Source organism: Sitodiplosis mosellana, unplaced genomic scaffold (genome assembly GCF_009176505.1).
Source record: "Sitodiplosis mosellana isolate CC-2019 unplaced genomic scaffold, AAFC_SMos_1.0 Smas_scaffold_1, whole genome shotgun sequence".
NCBI classification, from domain to species: Eukaryota; Metazoa; Arthropoda; class Insecta; order Diptera; family Cecidomyiidae; genus Sitodiplosis; species Sitodiplosis mosellana.
In genome coordinates, this window is record NW_022595244.1 from 20,047,532 (window position 1) to 20,068,724 (window position 21,193).

A 21,193-nucleotide genomic window follows, 5' to 3' on the forward strand; every position below is an offset into this window, starting at 1 on the left:
GGGTTTTGTGGCATGTATCTGGCTCGGTTCACTTCACCCTCGTGATTAATTTTGATTTCGATTTCGATTTTACCTGAAACAGAACCAAAGCCACCAAATTCCCCTTTATCATTATCGTAGTGGCTGGCATCGAATTGAGCATCCTCGTTTGGCAACTGAACGCTGGCAATCAACAAATGGTTTTGTTCGTCAGATGTGTGTGTGCCCAAAATCAAACGATGCACTGAATAATCCTTTCCCTCCGGTTTTGTAACGTCCGGCAACCATTGGGCAGTAAGTGATGGCCATTCCAATGCATGTGTCATCACCAAATCATACAGGAACGGTGTGTTCTTTTTCCATATCTTGTACTCCTCGTTGATAACGCGCTCTTCGACTCCATCGTCAAATGCTATAGAAATATGAAACCGGGTAGACATTTTAATATTAGCAATTAATCACAGTATACTTGAAAAATATGTCAATATTCCATTTCAAATGGAATTATATCGAAAGAATATTTACCTCCGTCAGCGCGTTCCGTCATTTTTGATGTTTTTTTTTTACAAAATAACAAATTCCAAATGAAAAACAGTAAGCTTGTGTTGGTATATAACCTAATTGTGATTGTCTGTGTTGTATTCTACCGCCAAACGCCAAATGCCACTATGGAAATGATAAATTTTTTATAAATCAATGTTTTTGATCGTTTCAAACACATTCACTTGATTATTATTATTAAATTCTATCTTTTGAACACAGATATATCTATTTGGATGATTTTAAAGTTGTAATTTTACATGTTTTATATCGAAAAGCCGAAAATAAAATACTCACGATGTATTGATGATTTCAGCTTCAAGACGCTATAAAAATGCGGTTAAAATGTGAAGTTGTCCATTGCATACTATGGTTTCAAAACAATGAAAATGTCGAATAGCGCCATATTTCGAAAGAGAATGCACGGAGACAACTTCATGGTTGACATTGAATCTATTTTTAGTAATTTTTCAGTGATTTTCCTAGCAAAATTTTACTCAAAACAGAATTTAAAATGACTTTTAATTTCATTTGCAAAATTATCAACGCAAAAAATGGACATAAACATGGAAATTCGTTTTTCGTTGCCGCAGAATATTCGAGATACAAGATGCGGTTTGACAAATGTCAATTCCAATATATGTGTCTCTTTTTGGCGCCCGTTTAGAATAGGTGTGTTTCAGTACATTGTATTACCATCGAGTTTCCATTGGAAATACGTTCAGTGGATGAGAACTTAACCTCTGAATCAGTATTTTTGACGGCCTAGCACGCGACTTTACCATTGTCTTTTCGATACAGTTGTATTTCATTGCATACGGAATTTTTTTTTTTGCAAAATGTTCGGTGGACAACAGCCAATATTGGTTTTAAGTGAGTTATTTTGGATTTTTTCCATGGAAACCTCTTATAAAATGATGTTCTTTGTTTAATTTAGGCCAAAACACAAGAAGAGAATCCGGTCGAAAGGTGCAGCTGGAAAACATAAATGCCGGAAAGGTGAGTCAGACGTCTTTTTCAAAATCGTGATCACATGAAAAAGTGTAGACTCGACCAAATTTTGAGAAATCCATAGATTTTTCATGACATTTTTCCACCATTTATGTCAAATTTGATTGAATATAAAAAAAAAAATACTGTTGCTTTTGTAGGCCATCGCTGATGTCATCCGAACATGCTTGGGACCACAAGCCATGTTGAAAATGTTGATGGATCCAATGGGCGGCATTGTTATGACCAACGATGGAAACGCAATTTTGCGTGAAATCACCGTTCAACATCCGGCTGCAAAGAGTATGATCGAAATTGCACGCACACAAGATGAAGAAGTAGGCGATGGAACCACATCTGTCATCGTTTTGGCTGGTGAAATTTTAACCGTTGCTGAACCATTTTTATCTCAACAAATCCATCCAACGGTCATCATTCGACAATTCCGTGAAGCATTAGAATACATCATTGAATTGCTTGAAGGATCGAAATTCAACAGTCTCAGTGTTCCAGTTGAACGTAGCGACAAAAAAACAATGCAAAAAGTCGTAAGTATCTTTTGAAACGAATGATTATTGCTGAAGGTCAAGAACATTGAATTAAAAATGTGGATATGACACTCTTTGTTTGTAGATTAAATCGTGTGTTGGAACCAAATTCATTGGCCGCTGGGCAGATTTGGCTGTTCAAATTGCATTGGACGCAGTCGAAACAGTTGCAATCAGCGAAAATGGTCGCACTGAAGTCGATATCAAGCGATATGCTAAAGTCGAAAAGATTCCAGGCGGTTCGATCGATGAATCGCAAGTATTGAAAGGTGTAATGGTCAACAAGGATGTGACACACCCGAAAATGCGACGTGAAATCAAAAATCCACGTATCGTGTTGCTTGATTGCCCGTTGGAGTACAAGAAGGGTGAGAGTCAAACGAGTGTTGAAATCGTTGGCGACCAAGACTTCACACGAATGCTTCAAATCGAAGAGGAGCACGTACAACGTGTTTGCGCTGATATCATTGCTGTTAAGCCAGATTTGATATTCACCGAAAAGGGTGTTTCGGATTTGGCACAACATTACTTAGTCAAAGCTGGAATCACAGCCATTCGTCGTGTACGGAAAACCGATAACTTGCGTATCGCTCGTGCTTGTGGCGCCACGATTGTGAACCGTACCGAGGAATTGACGGAAAAAGATGTTGGCACTGGCGCTGGTTTGTTTGAAGTTAAGAAAATTGGCGACGAATACTTCACCTTCATCACCGAATGCAAAGATCCAAAAGCCTGTACGATTTTATTGCGTGGCGCATCAAAAGACGTGCTCAACGAAACCGAACGTAACTTGCAAGATGCTTTGCATGTAGCGCGCAATTTGGTAATTGAACCACGTATCGTGCCAGGTGGCGGTGCCATCGAAATGGCCTTATCATTGGCGCTGATTCGCAAGAACAACCAATTCCGTGCGATCGCACAAGCCTTGGAAATCATCCCACGAACACTGGCACAAAACTGTGGAGCAAATACCATTCGCACGTTGACCGCACTTCGTGCTAAACATGCATCACAACAGTCCGGCTTGTGCACGTGGGGTATCGATGGTGAAAGCGGTCAATTGGTTGATATGAATGAGCGCGGCATCTGGGAACCATTGGCTGTTAAATTGCAAGTGTATAAGACCGCCATTGAAACAGCTATACTTTTGTTGCGTATCGATGATATTGTATCCGGTTCAAAGAAGAGAAGCAACGACGGCGGTATGCCTACTCCAAGCCAAGCAGCAATGGGTGCTGAATAAAATCCCCAAATTGAAACTCACACTACTAATTAAAAAAAGTCTTTATTTTTCTTTTGCTTAGTTTCACAAAATCTTCACAATTTTCAGCATAAACACGAAAAAAAAAAACACCTTAAACACTAATACATTTTGTTTCATCCATTGCCGAAACTATACACACACTGTATTAATTTGATCAAAAAAGCGTTTGTAACTGCGAACCAAAATAATAAAACATAATGAGAGTTACAAAATCAGTTTTTTTTTTTAAATTGTTCATGTTTTAGAATAATCTTGGAAATCTATTGCCAGATAGATCTTGATGAAGTCCATTGACAACATTCTGTATTCCACCGACCGGTGTGCCTGGTTTCCATCTATCAATCTGCAAAATTTTCGATTGGATTAAATAATAAATCTTGGACTTTTTTTATTTTATTACCTCGTTTGGATTATTGTCATGGTCGTTGTCTTCGCGAATCGGTTTCACGCCGTTGCCCGCTGCCGTTGGAGCAGCAACTACGTTTGTGTTTGGTCCAAAAACTCCACCAAATACATTCGAGAAATGTGACCAAAAGGGATTGTTTTTATGACCGGGCTGTTGTATAGGACGCTGTGGATTCTGATTACCGCAGAAATAGCCTCCGTAGCTATTATACGGCGGTTTGGCTCGTCGGGGATAAAATTGCTGAGGAACACACGGTTTTCCATTCTGATTCAGATTCGATGGCCTAAGAGCAAGAAACTCATCAATCGATTCTTGCCGATAGGTGTTTTGCTGTGCAAAACCTCCCGGATTCAAAATTGATCTTCCAAAATCGAATTGTGGAATAGCTTCGATGATTTCAAAAATAATAACACTCAACACGATTAACACAATGCAATACGAACGGTGATGGGACATCTCATAAAATTTTATTTGCAAATTATTATGAAAAGTATTACAAAGATTTACTTCTAAAAATTAAGAGCCGAGTGAAGATACTACAGCATCAGCTTCTAGATGCTTCAACGACAAAAGCAGCTTAAATAACACTTTCAATTTTTGAAAAATCATTTTATAATCGAATTTCATTCCCCCAACCTATAATTGCGACAAGTTTACTGGTTTCCATTTCAATTCGCAATTCGCATATTGTGCGTATCCAACGTTTCAGAAACACACCTTGAAATTTGTCGATAACCCACCCACATATTTTTACGATGAATTTGGAGATAGATTCTTAGCATTTCCAAAAGCCGTGTTCAACAACAATAAATTTTATCTTTTTTTGGGTGTTCATGACCATCTTGTCAGCTTCAGTGTGTCACGAAAAAAAGAAAAACAAAAATTGCTTGCATTTTTCAGTTGTTCGTTGTTTGTGATTGCCCGGCCGTCATACATACAGATTTTGAGATTCAGTAAACAGTAAATAAAACAATGGATGAACTTGTATTCTTTTTACATTTGCAGTACGTTTTTGCTAATATTTTCCGTGGAAAAATCATGTAGAGTTTCAATAAAAATTTAAAATGGAATTGGTTTCGTTGCAGGAAAATAAACTTGTAAAATGAGTTCGCAAATTGCGTTGAACAAATTGTCAACGACCATATCATGTAAAAAGCACCAGTTCTCGTCCGATCACTGAAGTTAAGCTGCATTGAGCATGGTTAGTACTTGAATGGGTGACCGTCTGGGAACACCATGTGTCGTTGGCACTTTTTTTTTTGATAAGTTTTGAATCGTATTACAGACATTGATTTTTTTTTTCAAAGATCAAAATGATTTATCTCTTTTCCTACATTGTATAGTTATAAAGTCATTTCAATAGGGCTACAAATTCAATATAAATATTTTACAGTCAATCATAGCTAGAAAATTGAATGCGCCAAAATACACACCTCTTCCTAATAACGAATATGCATCCAAATAATTATCGAACATTTAGTTAAATACTGGCGCTTAGATTTTTCCCAGTCAATCAGATGAATATTTCACAAATCATCATCAATATATTTAATTATTTACATATTTATTTTATTTTTTTATTTATTCATCACTTATTGTCACCTTTTCAAAGCCTAATCTCAAACTAACCCAAATTAATCAATACCAAACAAAAAGAAATTCATGTACACAAAATTAGGTAACCTATTATTCAGCCAGTATTTGGCGGTGTCAATAAATAATAATAACAATGTTGATGATTTGGTACATATAATAAATATTTTGTTTGCTTGCTAATCAGGTGATTCTGATACGAATGTCATATGAGCTCGCTTTTTTCGGCTAGTGTGAAAATAAAACACGTTCACGTTGAATTTCGGATGAAAATTGAATCAAAATGGTGCTTCTATTCGTTGATTATTCTCTAAATCGTACATACACGACAAGGTTACGACGGTTAAATAGCATTTGCAAAATTGAAGCGAACTTTTGATGAGGCTTCATGTGAACAAATTTGTTATATATGAATGCATGAGCGCAAAAGAGCAACTTGGATTCGCAGTATTTTAAAGTGTAACATCTCCATACATATATGCCGCAGGATTTTTTTTTTTCAATTCGATTGCTCGATTGTTACATGCATATCGAATCATATGCTGAATATCTCATTCAATATCTTATTAGGGGGCTGAAAAAAGTTTTTTTCATAATTGTTTTGGCATAATTATCATATGCGCCACAAAGATTATTCTGAAAAACTAAATCGTACTCGTAATCAACTAATTTCGGTTGGGCACACTCATTCTTAATTCTTCTTACTCATGAATTTCTGGTAAAGGTTCATAATTTACTCGTTTTTGGTACTGATTATAAGACAGTTTATTTTAACGGAAAACAAATTGCGTTGCACAAATGCACGTCAGGAGAGACCAAATGATATGAGACCTAGACGAATCTGGTTTATGGATTTCCTCGTCTAATTTTGTATTTTTTCGAAATATAGATTTTGTGTAGGGCAAAAAAAACAACAGTTCTACGTTTAACGCACTTATCTAAGATAAGTAAAAATAAGTTTAAAAAATATGGAATTTTTGCTATAATTGCGCGTATTCATTTAGATGAAACGTATCCAAATGCGATCTGTGGAATCAGCGTAGGGAAAATAGATAAATTCGTTGAATAAAATTTGGATCAGAGGCAGATAATCACAGATGATGCATTAATGTCAAAATCCAGTAATATAATAACCGGTTGTAGAAATTATCAAGTAACATGCAAATATTCGCGCAGAGAATCGCGAGCCATGCACGTGGAAAACATAAGACGCGATGTAGTAAACGTTCACATCGTGCGCTGAATCGTCGAAAATGAAATAACCGAACGACACGGAAAATGTTTATAAATAAATTCATTGAAGCGTTCGAATTGACTCAGTTCATCGTGGCCGGCCTGATTGAATGGTAGTGCTAGATTTTTATTTGGTATAGCTTAAACTTTCAACATTCTATCAAGTGGTTTTTAAAAGTTTTTTTTCTCAAGAAAATCACATTTTTTCATCGTCCAAAAGACTTTCATTTTTGTTTGACCAACAAGTGATATAATTATACACTAATCAGCTATGCTTGAAAAGATATATTGCCATTGTGTAAAAAAGTAAAGATGTTTGTATATGGCACTATCATCGATCAATGAATGAAAGTTGTTGAGGTGTCTGCGTTTTTAAAACTAATGAAGCATTCATGAAATATTAACTCGTGCTGAAACTGTTAACCTGAAAGAATCACATTAATCATGACCAGTGGAGACCAAACTGTCACAAAGTTAGTGTAACACAAAATCTAAAATATTTTATTATTCGGATCTAATTCAAATTACTTTGAACCTCAATAAGTAACCGAAAATTCGTTATAGTGTAGAGTCGAAAATTGGAGTTGTCGATCAAGTTGCCAAAACAAATCATTATTTGTTTTTTTTTTGTAGCTGACTAAAGTGCGCGGTGAATGTGATAATTTGATTTCGATTGCAATACATGCAGAAGCTAGGGGCCTCACGCCAATTTCCATATTTAAAATATGAACAAATAATATGAATTTATTTATGTTTCAACATATTAAACAGATATGTATGCATAATTCCAATTTTGCTCAATTTTTTTCAATAAACCGACTGTCAGCAGAACCAATCTGTTGACGTCATTATCGCTTCAAAAATTCTGGAAGTGGGTTTTGGTGGATCCTCAGGATTTTTCAAAACCAATCCTGGTTCTGCAAGTTGATCCTCAAGATGGACCAGAGCATTGTCAAACCCAGTCTGATCTATGATCTATCCTGAAGATCCACCAAAACCCACTTCCAGAACATAACACATCGGTCAATAAGTCCCGAGCCTAAGTAGGAAAACAACATTTTTTTGCCAAAATTCAATTTTATTCATCAACATAGTCCCCTTTTAGAGTGATACAATCATTCCAACGCCTTTCTAGCTTTTCGATACCAGTTTTGTAGAACGATTTGTCCTTGGCCTCAAAATAGGCTTCAGTTTCGGCAATCACCTCCTCATTCGAGCCATATCTTTTTCCCTGGAGCATTTTTTTGAGATCGGCAAAAAGCCAGTAGTCACTGGGGGCCAGATCTGGAGAATAAGCCGGGTGGGGAAGCAATTCAAAGCCCAATTCATGCAGTTTGGCCATCGTAACCATCGACTTGTGACACGGTGCATTGTCTTGGTGAAAGAGCACTTTTTTCCTTGCCATATGAGCCCTTTTTTTGGCGATTTCCTTCTTCAAACGCGTTAGCAATGCTATGTAATATTCACTATTGATGGTTCTTCCCTTTTCAAGATAGTCGATGAATATTATTCCGTGCGCATCCCAAAATACTGAGGCCATAACCTTGCCAGCTGACTTTTGTGTTTTTGGGCGCTTTGGTCGACTTCCACCGGCTTCTGTCCATTCAGCTGACTGCCGATTTGACTCCGGAGTGAAATGGTGGACCCAGGTTTCGTCCATGGTCACATAACGACGCAGAAACTCGTTCGGATTGCGCTTAAAAATGGTCAAACAGCTCTCCGAATCATCGACACGATTTTGTTTTTGTTCCGGTGTCAACAAACGCGGCACCCATTTCGAACACAGCTTTCTCATGCCCAAATGATCATGCAAAATTGTGTACACACTGCCTTTTGATATCTTTAGGATGTCAGCTATCTCCTGCAATTTCAGTTTGCGGTCGGCCATAATCATTTTGTTGATTTTTGTGATGTTTTCTGGAATAACTGCCTCATTTGGCCTACCAGAGCGTTCAGCATCATCGGTGTCCGTATGACCACGTTTGAAATCGGCAAACCATCGTTTGATGGTTGCAATTGATGGAGCAGAGCCCGGGTAACACTTTTGAAGCCATTCCTCAGCCTGAACGGTATTTTTACCCATTAAATAGCAATGATAAATCAACACACGAAATTGCTTTGAATCCATTGTTTTGAAAATTACAAAAGTAGCGTCACTTAAACCACTGTAACTAGGTAAATAATAGTCCAAATGTCATGAAATTTTGACAGTAATCTTTTGAAGGTTGGTACTTTCGAAAAATCATGTGGATATTTCATTAGTGGCGCCATACGGTGGTTAGGCTCGGGACTTATTGACCGATGTGTTATTGCTCAAGGTGAATATAAACAATAACAACGCATTCGGGCAATAATACAAAATATTTGAAATCTAGCGTGAATTTTACATGATTTACAAATAGATTTTGCTAAATAAAATTTGGCGTAAAGCCCCTAGCGCAGAAGTCAGAGAGTTTGAATTGTGAGATGAACTCGTGTGACTGTTTATCACATTTCGGCTTGATCCTCACATGTTTGATTTTGAACATGTGCCAAAGCTGTAGATAATTATAGTCAGGAGGACTTTTCGATATTTTGTTTTGTTCAAGAGTTACACCGCACAAGCAAAATCTTTAGTTTGCGTATTTTTTGCCTACATTTCTAAAGGTGGAATCAGATGTTGCAAATAAAACAGCCGTGAGCAAGTGATTAACTCACATGAAAGTGAAATTTGCGGCAAAACTACTCGCATCGAACGCATTTCAACCCGGAAATTCGTTGAAAAAATGCTTACATGAGACATCTAATTTAATTCCCAATCGTCAACTTAACGAAATGTGCATGAAATGTAAACCATTCTTTTTCTTTGAAGAATCCCAGAGTGGTGGACTCGGCGTACAACTTTGGACAAATCATTAATCGTATTCGGTATAATAGCACTAATAGGAAAAGTCGTTCTATTCGCGTTACTTTATGCCGTTGTTGTTGAGAAAAAAGAGTGTGAAAGTAAGTATTCAATTCTTCATATAGCTTATTAGCACGTATCGGACACCAATTTATGCGAAAAATTCTCCACTGTCTTAAGACAAGAACTTAAACTTAAATTTATTTTTCGTGTATGTGTTAATTGTAGATCAGGCAAATAAAACGAAACATATTGATGTGTGTCTAACACCTGGATGTATTCACGCTGCCTCACGTGTCCTCGATCAGATGGACAAAACGTTTGAGCCTTGTGATGACTTCTACAATTTCGCATGCGGAAAATTTGTGAAAGAAACGATGATACCCGATGAAAAGGTATCGGTCGACACTAATTCGATAATTGGCGACCAACTTCAGGAACAGTTGCGTACATTGATTAGCGACAAAATCGATCCAGACGATTCGGCACCATTTAATATGGCTAAGAAGCTGTACAAAGCCTGCATGAATAAAACGTTGATTGAGGACCGTGGATTGAAACCATTGTTCGATATCACAGACCAACTCGGCGGATGGCCGGTTGTCAAAGGTGATGAATGGGATATGAAATCTGAATGGAGCTGGACATGGGCTGTTAGAGAATTCCGTAAAATTGGCTTCAGTGCGAATTACATATTCCATTTTTCTATTGGCGTTGATTTGAAAAATTCTACAGCTCGAATAATTGACGTAAGTTTTTTTCTGTGTTTCGTACATACGTTCGTTATAGAATATTGGATAGATTTGTCATAGTTGAGGGTGTTATTGATCATCTCGCGCTCCAAATAAGTTCCACATTTGATGACATGTTTGAGTTGTTCTGTGTTGTTTTGATGTGTTTTATTGAATAAACAACAAATGTTGCCTATACTCAAAGATACGTGAGACAAGGAACGATTTTCAAACACAATTTGACTTGAGAGCACCAGCAAAGTAGCTAAGATGCTAATAAAACATCAAAACAACTCTTTCTACTCGAGTCTTCGCGTTAATTTTAGGCACACTCCTTTCAAGATGTACTAAGAATGGGAGAAGAAAAAAACAAGAAAACGTGATCATTATCTTCGTAAAAATAAAACAAAATATATCGCCTCCGTAAACAAAATATGTTGTTAGCAAATTGGGTTAAATTAGTTTAGTTGCTAATTCAATAAACGTCTATAAATGCTAGCTTCTTATATTCCAGATCGATCAGGCTGCGCTCGGTTTGAGTCGAGAATATTTGAGCAAAGGATTGGAAGACAAAATCGTTAAGGCATACTATGAATACATGGTTGATATTGCCGTTATATATGGTGCCGATCGCAACCGTGCCGAACGAGAGCTCATGGAATCACTTCAGTTTGAAATGAAATTGGCCAATGTAAGTTGTCGCACTCTTTTATCCGTGCACACGAGAGAAGATAGGAAAATTAGAAAATTAGAAAATATGCTATATACCCTACAAGAGTTTTGCGACACGTTTACGCAAACGTATCGCCAACCTTCCGCAATAATTGTCACAAAATGCATGAACTGCGATCAACTTCATTCGAATTCAGCATGTTGTATTTTAAAAGGCTGCAATGGCTGATTATTCTACTTAATAATTATTTTGAATAAGTTTTTATTTCTTATTACCAACGATGAGCAACATGAAAAGTTTAAATAAAACCATTTGAAATTATGTTTTCAATGTAATGAAGTTGGATACAATTCGAATTTACAGGTTTACGCAATGCGATATGTCGCAGATATGTCGGCGTAATGATTATGCGTAAACCTGTACATTGAAAAACCTATCGCAATGCGGAATGTCGCGGGAAGGTTTTGCTTTACGGCGACATGTCGACGTAAACCTCAATGTATCGCAAAATTCTTGTAGGGATACCAACTGAATGACATAAAAAACTCTTCTTCGGTCGCATAGATTTCCCTGCCGAATGAAAAGCGAAGAAACGCCACAGCACTCTACAATCCATATACATTGAAACAAGTGCAGCAGATGTACCCATTCATTCAATGGGTTGAATACATAAATGCCTTATTACCACCGTCATTGTCAGTCGACGAGAATGAGGTTATTGTGGTTAGTGTGCCGTCTTATTTCGAAAGTTTGGGACAATTGTTGCAAGACACACCGAAGCGTACCATTGCGAACTACATGATGTGGCGTGTTATAGACTTCTCATCATTCTTCCTGACTGATGAAATTCGCGGACGGCAATTGGTGTATAGCACAGTCGTCAGCGGTGAGCAGGAGCAATTAGCAAGATGGAAAGAATGCACTGACATCACTAGTGGGAACATGGAGGTAACCAGTGGCAGGTAACACGATTTATTTTGGATAAAATCTATAATTTAATGTTTATGTTCGATTTTTGGTTTCTGTTTTCGTCCAAATTGTAGTTTGTCAATAGCCGTTGGTGCGCTTTATGTGCGAAAATACTTCCGACAAGATTCAAAAGCTGCCGCACTGGATATGGTCAATGGATTGCGCAAAGAGTTCGAACTCCTGTTAAACGAAGTCAATTGGATGGACGATGAAACACGCAAATCAGCGCTCAACAAATTAAAAGCCATGTCTACACATATTGGCTACCCAGATGAGATTATGGACAATGCTAAAATTGAAAAATACTACGAAAACTTGGAAATCGATGAAAATAACTATCTCTCGTCTGTTTTGAATATGAACGTGTTCGGTACGGATTATGCATTCAACAAACTTCGCAAGCCGGTTAACAAAACTGATTGGGTCAATTATGCACATACAGCCGTTGTTGATGCTTACTATTCGCCTTTAGACAACAGCATAGGTATGAAAACTATTCCAAAACGAATCACTTCAAAATAACGACCTGCTTGAAAGGACTTAGATTTTAATCATTACATTTCATTTGCAGAATTCCCAGCAGGTATTCTACAAGGGCAATTATTTTCAGCCGACAGTAAGTTCTATTCAATGCGATTGTGTTTTATCTTAGCATATCTATATCAATCTTTTTTTTTTACAATCATAGGACCAAATTATCTCAACTTTGGAGGAATTGGCTCTATAATTGGTCATGAGATTACCCATGGATTTGACGATGAGGGCCGTCAATTTGATTTCAATGGCAATTTAGTTGATTGGTGGAAAGAAACAACTAAAGAACACTACTTGGAAAGGGCTAATTGTATCATTGAACAGTACGGAAATTATACAGAGCCTTCAACCGGCTTAAAAGTATGTAAGATATATTTAGCTTTCACAATTGTTTTCATTCAAATGGTTTCGTTTTGTTTTGTGTCATAAGTTAAACGGGAGAAACACTCAAGGAGAGAACATCGCTGACAATGGAGGCATTAAGGAGTCATATCTCGCTTATCTGAAATGGGAAGAAGAAAATGGCCCTGAACTAAAATTACCCGGCTTAGATTATACTCCACAGCAAATGTTCTGGATCTCAGCAGCACAAAACTGGTGCGCAGTAGATCGTCCAGGTATAATATTTCAGATTGAAGGAACATAGGGCTTCCTAAAACATTTTCCCTTTTTTTATAGAAATATTGAACATACAAATAACAACAGATGAGCATTCTCCAGCACAATTCCGTGTGCTTGGACCAATCAGTAACCGGAAAGAGTTCGCCAGTGATTTCAATTGTCCAGTAGGATCACCAATGAACCCAGCGAAGAAGTGTGAAGTTTGGTAGTCTATTACAATAAATGAAATATATAATATTAAATAAAAATAAACGGTATTACAATCAATTTACAATCATTCAATGAATATTTTGAAGAAAAAATTCGTGACAATTAAACTGTGTTTTTTTTGGTTTCAAATGAATTTATCATTACCGGAAAATATTCATTCAACAATTGAATGTGTAATCAAAAATAAGAACACAATTATTATGTAATAAAATTTTAAACAAAACCAATTCAATTTATAATCGATTGATTTCAATTTTTCAATAGTTAACTTTAACAATTGTGATCAATTTGCTTATCGATTCTTTGCATTGCCACGAACCATATCTCAACAACAATTATTATTATTATTATTTTCTTCATTTTTCGATGTTGATGTTTCGCGATGTAGATCACAAGCAGAAGACAAACACTAAATTTACGTTGAATTTTTACACTTTTTCTGAATATTTACGTAGAGATATCATCAAAATAATTCAATATGAATAAAAGGTTGTCCTCGTCTAATTATTTTTTTTCGTCCAAAGCACTCGATTTATCTCCATGGTAATGTTGTTTTAATCGCTGCTCGTTTTGACATAAAAAATCACTCGATCGTTTTTTCAAGCGTACTGTGCAACAGTCTTGTGATTCGATTCGATTTTCTAAAGGAAAAAAACAAAACATCCACAATGTTAATAATTTATAACAAACAGCAATATTGTCCGATGTATCCGATGCAGGTGGTTTGGTGAGTTTCACAGTAGAATTGCACTTGAAAGTACTACCGCCAATGTCAATTCTGAGTGATTTTTGGCAAACGGCAATGCGATCTGATTCCACAATTTTTGCCAATAATCTTTCAGAGAAGATTTTGATGGTCTCATTATGCATCGCGCACACTAATTGAACTGGATTCATGAATTTATCACCGCCGTTCTTAAATCGCACTGAAACATCGGAGTGCTCTTCACTTTTGTTGTAGCTATCATGCAAATCGCCCAGACTATATATCGTGTGGTCATCGTGGATCTCCTGTACTGGATAACTTGCATCTGCGAATTCCACGATGTCACCATCTTCAATCGCCATCAACAAACTGTGTTGATATTTGTATGTGCGTGATAGATCATCTACAGTCATGCCTTCTACATATTTGAATCGCTTCGGGATAGCGTGTGGATCATGAGAAGCATCAAGATAAAAGTAATCAATGCGGGTTTCTGTTTGATAGGTGTAAAATATCATCACCTATTAATTTTGAAGAATCGTCCAAAGTTTACATCTGGGGGCAATGGATCGAAAATGTCTTGGCCTAGAAAGTGTAAACGAAATCTTTGTGAATTAACTATCAAGTCGAAATGATGTAGCACACTCACCGTCCGAATTGAAAAAGTTCAATTGATGGTGTGAAAATTCGTTTTTATCGCCAAACTGTTCACAAACAGTTCGTAGTGTCATTTCGCTGTCGAGTTTCAGGAATTGGATATGTTGTTGCAATTGTCATGTACTATTCTATCAAACTTTCGATTATTTATACTGTTACTATTGCTATTACACATTGACATTATTGGGGAAGGATCTAAGTTCGTTTGCCTTTGTTTCATGAGAGAGAAAAATGGTTTATTTTTATTGTTCGACGGTTTCAAACTGCTAAACTGGCAATTGGTTGAGCAGAGATATTTTTCTTTGCAAATAAAAAGGCAGATTTTTAACATATTTGTATTCAAATTTCCAATGCTATCTGTATCAGTGGCGCCTCCATCGGTTTATATTCGAAATGACTTTTGACAACTCAGCTGCTGTCAGACTAAATGTGATTCTTTTCAATGCGCTACTCCACGTGAGAGCGTTTCGCAAGAAAATAACAAACATTTTTATTGTAAAAAAAAGCTAAATTAAACAGTTAAAATGCGTATTGAAGTGTGTTATTTTTGCTCCAGTAAGATCTATCCTGGACACGGTATTCAATTCGTGCGGAACGATTGTAAGGTAAATGAAAAAAAAAGGAAAAAAAAATCGATTGCAGCACATTGTGTATTGTTTACAGCGTGTAAAACAACACAGTGGCACACATATGATTCGAATTTATGGATCTGTTCATGCTCATAATATGCTAAAAAATCATTTTTCTGCATAAGTTTCAAATAATTTCCATTCGTAACTAAAGTAGAAAGAAATTTTTCCATATTTTTCGCACAAAAGACATACAATTCCATATTATTAAAATATAACCTAAAAATGGCAAAACAAAGAGAATGTTATCAACTAAATTGTCGTTTAATTTCCATTGCAGATTTTCAAATTCTGTCGATCAAAATGCCACAAAGCGTTCAAGAAGCGCAAGAACCCACGTAAGGCTAAATGGACCAAAGCCTACCGTAAAACAGCTGGCAAAGAACTAACGGTTGATCCAAGCTTTGAGTTTGAAAAACGTCGCAACGTTCCAATCAAATACAGCCGTGAACTATGGCAGAAGACCGTCGATGCCATTGGACGTGTCAGCGAAATCAAAAACAAACGTACTGGCTTGTACGTCATGCAAAGGTTACGCAAGGGCCGTGAAAAGGAAATTGAAATGGATGTTAAAGATGTACAAAAGAATATGTCATTGATTCGATCGCCAGCCGCTGGTCTGAAAGAGCGTCAAGCTAAGGAAGCCGCACAACAAGCAGCAATGATGGACGAAGACGATGATGAAGAAAACATTACCTATGTCGATGCCAAACAGCTCGAACGACAATTGGCTCAAGGCGCAGCCATGGATTCTGACGATGAAATGCTGGCCGAAGAGAATTGAAAGTTTACGTCATTTTTTTTCTCGTTAGCTTTAGGTTAGTTTTACTTGGCGCAATTAAGAGATTAAGGCACACTGTTTGATTTTCCAATGAATTTCCATCTCATTTTATGTTAATAAAAATGCAATGTTGAATGAACATAATGCGGAAAAAAACAACGATACTGTTTCTGAATGTGTATGATACAATCGATATTGATTACGGATTAAATTTCAGTCTTAACGTTAATTTGATTTGTTGACACAATACATTGAGCATTGACATGGTTTTTTTTGTTCACATTCTATAGTTGAAATCGAACCACTCATTGGGTGACAATCGAAAAAATCATGTCTCTTCTTTTACGTTTCACTAAATTTCTTACAAGTCTACCGAGCCACATATTTACGTGGAAGTTTTTATTCAAATCTCTAATTTTCATTCCATTGATTACTATTGCAACGTTTCTATTGCTATGGTTCTACTTGTCAACCGAAAGTATTCCAAACTTATTTAGCTTCGAAGAGGCGCAGAAATATACCTACGATTATATTATTGTGGGTGGCGGAACGGCAGGATGCATTTTGGCCAGTCGACTGAGTGAAAATGGAGATGCAAGTGTTTTACTAATTGAAAGTGGTAGCACATTCAGCCCACTGGCCATGATTCCATTTTTGACATCGCAACAGCAACGCAGTCGAAACGATTGGAGGTTGGAAACAGTGACCCAGAAACATTCATCATTTGGATTCAGAGATCAGGTAAGGAAATAACACGTTGATTTTTGCAGTCGCATTGAAATTCAATGGGATTATTCGTATGTAATAATTGAAAATTCGTTTCGAATAGATTCAGTTTTTGCCACGTGGAAAGGGATTGGGTGGTTCAAGCCAATTAAATTATCTGTTACATTTTGATGGTGCGAAAAAAGATTTGCGCCGATGGCAAGCACACGGTGCTGAACTTTGGGACTTCGATGATACACCAACCGACATGTACACGAAAAATGATTGCAGTGAAGATACTTGTTCGGCTGATGGTCAAAAGAAAGGCCCAAAAGTGTCACAATCGACTCTATTGAAAACATTTTTGCGTACAACTTCCATATCGTATGACTACTCATTGCTGTCGTCCACATTTATTGATGGTTCAGACGAATTGCATCGCAAAAACATATCGAACCTCGAATATTACCTTGCAAAGTACAATACCGACAAAGGGTTGCGTCACACTACGTATCATGCTTACCTGAAACCAACGTTTAGTCGACAAAATCTGAAAATTTTACTAAGCACTAGGGTGCATCGGGTGTTATTCAATAAGAAGACTGCAGTCGGTGTGTTGGCAACCGAAGATTACTTCAAGAGTGCACCAAAGAAGATTTACGCAGCCAAAGAAGTTATTTTGGCTGCTGGTGCCTTCCATACACCGCAAATTCTTAAGCTATCTGGAGTGGGGCCGGTGAAAGAGCTCAAGAGATATGATATCAATCTGGTGCATAATTCACCGATGGTTGGAAGGAATTTATACGACCACATGTCCATGCCGATTTATGTTAGTGTGAGTGAGAAAATGAGCATAACTCGCGACAAAGTTCTAAGTGTAAAAGAGATTTTGAAATATTTATTAAGCGGAGGAGGGATTTTCAGCAATTTCGGGGTAATAGGCTACCTTTATGATACAGACAATGACCACGGTACGGGCATTTTCGGAGTTGGCAGCATTGATGAGACATTTTTGGGACAAATTTCGAACGCTGAACAACAGGTTAATTTGGAATATTATCAATTTTACTTTTTCCTTTTGAAATGGTTTTTATATTTCACCATTTTTCTCTCTCTATTGTTTCTTCATTTCCCACAAAAGATCTTCCGAGCAAATTTCCCATTTTATAATGACACCAAAAAAGAGGGATTTGTGCTGCTGAACACATGCTACCAACCGCTAAGCCGAGGAACCGTTCGCCTGCAAAGCAATCGAATTCATGATTCCCCCGACATCGATCCAAATTATTTGGAGAATCAAGATGACGTAGATTGTTTGATTAGAGCGATTCGATTAGCAATGGATTTGATAGCAACGGACGCGTTCAAAGCGGTGAATGCAAAAATTCATTGGCCACAATTTACACAGTGCAATAATTTTATCACATACTCGGCTGACGACGAAATGAATGTCACTGATCGCTACTTGGAATGTATAATTAGAGTTGGCGCATTAACCGCTCATCATCCAGGTGGTTCGTGTTCAATTGGGAAATCACCAAATAGTGCATTGGACTCTCATATGCGAGTTCGTGGGGTTCGTCGATTACGTGTTACAGATGCAAGCATTATTCCGTGTTAGTTTCAGTATAAATTTTCATCTGATTGTTAATAATTCTCTTGAAAAATATGTTTTTTCTCTTGCAGCTCCAGTAAGCGGTCATCCACACACCAGTGTGGCTGCTATGGCCGAATGGGCATCTCGGTTGATATTATACGACGCATAATCAACGTCAAATGGACAGGCTTACTTCCCAAGACTATTAATTTAAATAGATGTCAATTTGATTATACTGTATTATTAAACGCATTTTTTCCAAACTCAAACATTTTGAGAGTCCTTTTATTGTTTAATCTAGTTTAATTCAATTCATGCTACAACACGTACGATGTCCAATTTAATTTTAGCGAACGCGAACACATCGGATTGCATCCGTATCTCTCAGATTTCTGTAAAAGCAAAGACACATCAAAATTAGATCGGTGTGAAGGTCACACATGTTTGCCGCTACTTATTCTGTTGTTGTATCATACGGTCGCAATGTTGGTATTTGTTTACTAACTTGTAATTGTTGGCAAGTAAATATATAATTTTTGTGTGCAACAAATTCAATTTTCACTTGGGCTTTTCATAGCCAACGCTACCAATTTTTTTTATTACTTTGCTGGGTGATGAAAATGAGTGAGTATGTTTTGCTTTTAACTCAATCCAAATTTCAAACCACACAACAATGGGATCACAGTAATGTTTTTTTTTTCTCTCTAAAAAGTCGGTTTCTGACCGAATGATATAACGAAGAATGGTTGTTGTCAGCTCTCCACTTGGAATATAATTGAACTAAGTGAAGTGCGCGTTTAAATTTATCAAAATCGTATCCGTTTCGGATTGATTCAATTACGACTTTAACATGTTAAACACAGTGAAGCATCGCCGTGGCATTGTGTGTCGTTCATGTAATTTGGCGCAAAGCACTAGTCATCAGTGAGTGTAAGTAAGGCATTCGGTTTTCGAACCACACAAACGACACGCTTATACAAATTGAAGCACTCTCACAGCTTAACGTATTCGAGTACCGAGTTCAAATCATGCGGAAGTGATTTCGTTGTGTGCATTCACACCACTTTTTGAGCGTATTCGATCGACAGCTATCCATCGGCCAAAATAAGAGCAAAAATCTCACTTGATCAAAAGAACAATGACATGATTCTTGCGAAATGAGGCAAATCTATTTTTATTTGTTAATTTAGCGAAGGTAGCTGGATGGGCAGAGATCTAGCTGAATTACATACGTTAGGAATGTGATTTCATCACATGGTTCACCACGATTCTCGTTTGTGATAAAGAAATTATACATAATGATCAATTTGATATGTTTGCATATGTACACTTCATCGAAGCTGAATAGCTTAACTAGAGTATGTATGCAGTTGTTTCACTCATAAGCGGTTGGCTTACTACGCTTTTCTGAATAAGAAGCACACAAATCACAAACGGAATTTATCTGTCTGGCTCAACATCGTTTGTGATTTCGCGTTTGACCAACGTTTATCTGTGTATACCGCGCACACAAATACACAATCACACATGGCCCTATGCTTGTATTTATAGTCCAATTTCATTGCGATCGTTGGAACCTTGATACGATTTGTTAATGAAATCAGTTCAGCGAAATCTTTGTCATTTTGGTGGCGATCGTGCTCTTTAACCGATGTAATTTTTTTCCGTGAGGATCCGACGATAACATATTTCGGGTTTGTGGAAAATATTCAAGTGCCAAGGCACAGTCCGGAAAGAGGATTCTTTATTGATTGAATCGCATTGTTCAGTGTGAATTTTGTATAGAAAAAATTGAAGAGAAATAGTGGAAATTAATCGAAAATGCCGGATATAAGTGATGTGCTTGAGTTGCAATTGCAACGATTTTCCTGGTCTGACTACACATGTTTTGTCATGATGCTGTTGGTGTGCATCGTGATTGGCATTTACTTTGGATTTTTCGAGAAAAAGCCCAATACTGAAGATGAGTATTTGGTAGGTGGAAGAAATATGCCTATTGTGCCTGTTGCATTCTCTCTTGTGGCTAGGTAAGCACCTGGTTGATACACATTTTTCAAAACCGCCTGAATAAAAAAAAAATTGTTTAGTGACTCTGTTCGTTTTTTCCCCCGTTGGAATACAGTTTCATAAGTGGAATTACGTTTGTGGGGCTGCCTACGGAAGTATATTCGTTCGGCATACAATATTTGTACATATCAGGTGGTGTTTTATTAATGGGATTTTTTATGAGCACATTCTATTTGCCAGTATTTCATGAATTGAACATTACGTCGACATACGAGGTAAGATACATAGAATCACAATGAATGAACCGAAGCATAGATACAATTTCAGCCAATTTACATTCACTATTCATAGTACTTGGAGGCTCGATTTGATCGTCGTTTGAGAATGTTCGGTGCGGTGATGTTTACTATAATGAACGTAAGAGGCTTACACAAATCCTCTGCTCACTAAATTGATGCAATCTAAATTGAATCAAATTATTTTTAGGTTGCATATCTGCCAATTGTGGTTTATGTGCCTGCATTGGCATTCAACCAAGGTATTTTCTTCATATGAGTAGAATACATTGGAATTTTCTTAATTTCGATAACATTTCAGTTACTGGAGTGAATATTCACACAATCACACCGATAGTGTGCATCATTTGTGTGTTCTACACATGTGCGGTAAGTTGTTGCTTATATCATGGCATAATTTGAGGAATTTCGATTTTTGAGTATTGACAACTGCCATTTGATCTGGGGCGATTAAAGGTTCAAATATCCGAATACATGATGAAGCTTGGAATATCTAGTCTTAGTTTTAGTATATCAGACCGATGGATTTAATTGCCAAGTATTGGAAATTGCAATGGGTTTATGGGCAGTCAGGATTACAACAACAACAACCTACTGCCCATAAACCCATTGCAATTTCCAATACTTGGCAATTAAATCC

The 21,193-nt window shown here is 37.0% G+C and overlaps 7 protein-coding genes and 1 non-coding gene across 8 annotated transcripts in view; 6 read left to right on the top strand and 2 right to left on the bottom strand.

Moving 5' to 3' along the window:
* The window catches only part of LOC129580464 (histone-binding protein RBBP4-like), a 10,940-nt gene extending 10,414 nt beyond the window's left edge, over nucleotides 1–526 (bottom strand). The window contains exons 1-2 of the mRNA XM_055470907.1: nucleotides 505–526; nucleotides 74–391 (exon numbers count right to left, since the gene is read on the bottom strand). Coding sequence (XP_055326882.1) covers nucleotides 74–391; nucleotides 505–526 — 340 coding nt within the window. The remainder of the gene's footprint in view (nucleotides 1–73; nucleotides 392–504) is intronic.
* A 640-nt stretch (nucleotides 527–1,166) lies between these two features.
* Nucleotides 1,167–3,533, top strand: LOC129578972 (T-complex protein 1 subunit gamma). Its single transcript, XM_055468390.1, has 4 exons — nucleotides 1,167–1,392; nucleotides 1,457–1,518; nucleotides 1,671–2,057; nucleotides 2,143–3,533. Exons 1-4 carry the CDS (start codon nucleotides 1,359–1,361, stop codon nucleotides 3,298–3,300), a joined length of 1,641 nt encoding a protein of 546 aa, XP_055324365.1. The 5' UTR covers nucleotides 1,167–1,358; the 3' UTR covers nucleotides 3,301–3,533.
* Nucleotides 3,529–4,289, bottom strand: LOC129579060 (uncharacterized). Its single transcript, XM_055468595.1, has 2 exons — nucleotides 3,722–4,289; nucleotides 3,529–3,664 (listed from the first exon to the last, which is right to left on the bottom strand). Exons 1-2 carry the CDS (start codon nucleotides 4,181–4,183, stop codon nucleotides 3,563–3,565), a joined length of 564 nt encoding a protein of 187 aa, XP_055324570.1. The 5' UTR covers nucleotides 4,184–4,289; the 3' UTR covers nucleotides 3,529–3,562.
* A 569-nt stretch (nucleotides 4,290–4,858) lies between these two features.
* LOC129564730 (5S ribosomal RNA) lies at nucleotides 4,859–4,977 on the top strand. The gene has a single exon (XR_008687547.1). It is a non-coding gene; the product is annotated as a 5S ribosomal RNA (ribosomal RNA).
* Nucleotides 4,978–6,633: 1,656 nt separating this feature from the next.
* On the top strand, nucleotides 6,634–13,414 carry LOC129578934 (neprilysin-2-like). The gene is made up of 10 exons (XM_055468292.1): nucleotides 6,634–7,026; nucleotides 9,405–9,538; nucleotides 9,666–10,186; nucleotides 10,683–10,859; nucleotides 11,406–11,803; nucleotides 11,885–12,294; nucleotides 12,382–12,426; nucleotides 12,499–12,704; nucleotides 12,775–12,961; nucleotides 13,023–13,414. Exons 1-10 carry the CDS (start codon nucleotides 6,998–7,000, stop codon nucleotides 13,172–13,174), a joined length of 2,259 nt encoding a protein of 752 aa, XP_055324267.1. The 5' UTR covers nucleotides 6,634–6,997; the 3' UTR covers nucleotides 13,175–13,414.
* A 1,539-nt stretch (nucleotides 13,415–14,953) lies between these two features.
* On the top strand, nucleotides 14,954–16,107 carry LOC129579052 (probable ribosome biogenesis protein RLP24). The gene is made up of 2 exons (XM_055468566.1): nucleotides 14,954–15,143; nucleotides 15,448–16,107. Exons 1-2 carry the CDS (start codon nucleotides 15,063–15,065, stop codon nucleotides 15,949–15,951), a joined length of 585 nt encoding a protein of 194 aa, XP_055324541.1. The 5' UTR covers nucleotides 14,954–15,062; the 3' UTR covers nucleotides 15,952–16,107.
* A 140-nt stretch (nucleotides 16,108–16,247) lies between these two features.
* Nucleotides 16,248–18,519, top strand: LOC129578945 (neither inactivation nor afterpotential protein G). The gene is made up of 4 exons (XM_055468319.1): nucleotides 16,248–16,689; nucleotides 16,778–17,695; nucleotides 17,795–18,269; nucleotides 18,340–18,519. Exons 1-4 carry the CDS (start codon nucleotides 16,279–16,281, stop codon nucleotides 18,417–18,419), a joined length of 1,884 nt encoding a protein of 627 aa, XP_055324294.1. The 5' UTR covers nucleotides 16,248–16,278; the 3' UTR covers nucleotides 18,420–18,519.
* A 1,301-nt stretch (nucleotides 18,520–19,820) lies between these two features.
* Nucleotides 19,821–21,193, top strand: part of LOC129578950 (sodium-coupled monocarboxylate transporter 2) — a 3,187-nt gene continuing 1,814 nt past the window's right edge. The window contains exons 1-5 of the mRNA XM_055468334.1: nucleotides 19,821–20,277; nucleotides 20,373–20,532; nucleotides 20,609–20,674; nucleotides 20,744–20,795; nucleotides 20,855–20,922. Coding sequence (XP_055324309.1) covers nucleotides 20,072–20,277; nucleotides 20,373–20,532; nucleotides 20,609–20,674; nucleotides 20,744–20,795; nucleotides 20,855–20,922 — 552 coding nt within the window. The 5' untranslated portion in view covers nucleotides 19,821–20,071. The remainder of the gene's footprint in view (nucleotides 20,278–20,372; nucleotides 20,533–20,608; nucleotides 20,675–20,743; nucleotides 20,796–20,854; nucleotides 20,923–21,193) is intronic.

Bases quoted from the DNA above. Each gene is read 5' to 3' on its own strand.
- LOC129579060 (XM_055468595.1), bottom strand. From the start codon at position 4,183: ATGTCCCATCACCGTTCGTATTGCATTGTGTTAATCGTGTTGAGTGTT. The intron at 3,665-3,721 runs GTAATAAAATAA...AAAATTTTGCAG, and splicing joins ATGACAATAATCCAAACGAG to ATTGATAGATGGAAACCAGG.
- LOC129578945 (XM_055468319.1), top strand. From the start codon at position 16,279: ATGTCTCTTCTTTTACGTTTCACTAAATTTCTTACAAGTCTACCGAGC. The intron at 17,696-17,794 runs GTTAATTTGGAA...TTCCCACAAAAG, and splicing joins TTTCGAACGCTGAACAACAG to ATCTTCCGAGCAAATTTCCC. The intron at 18,270-18,339 runs GTTAGTTTCAGT...TTTCTCTTGCAG, and splicing joins AGATGCAAGCATTATTCCGT to CTCCAGTAAGCGGTCATCCA.
- LOC129578934 (XM_055468292.1), top strand. From the start codon at position 6,998: ATGACCAGTGGAGACCAAACTGTCACAAA. The intron at 12,705-12,774 runs GTATGTAAGATA...TTGTGTCATAAG, and splicing joins AGCCTTCAACCGGCTTAAAA to TTAAACGGGAGAAACACTCA. The intron at 12,962-13,022 runs GTATAATATTTC...CTTTTTTTATAG, and splicing joins GTGCGCAGTAGATCGTCCAG to AAATATTGAACATACAAATA.
- LOC129578972 (XM_055468390.1), top strand. From the start codon at position 1,359: ATGTTCGGTGGACAACAGCCAATATTGGTTTTAA. The intron at 1,393-1,456 runs GTGAGTTATTTT...TGTTTAATTTAG, and splicing joins ACAGCCAATATTGGTTTTAA to GCCAAAACACAAGAAGAGAA. The intron at 2,058-2,142 runs GTAAGTATCTTT...CTTTGTTTGTAG, and splicing joins AAAAAACAATGCAAAAAGTC to ATTAAATCGTGTGTTGGAAC.
- LOC129579052 (XM_055468566.1), top strand. From the start codon at position 15,063: ATGCGTATTGAAGTGTGTTATTTTTGCTCCAGTAAGATCTATCCTGGA. The intron at 15,144-15,447 runs GTAAATGAAAAA...TTTCCATTGCAG, and splicing joins TCGTGCGGAACGATTGTAAG to ATTTTCAAATTCTGTCGATC.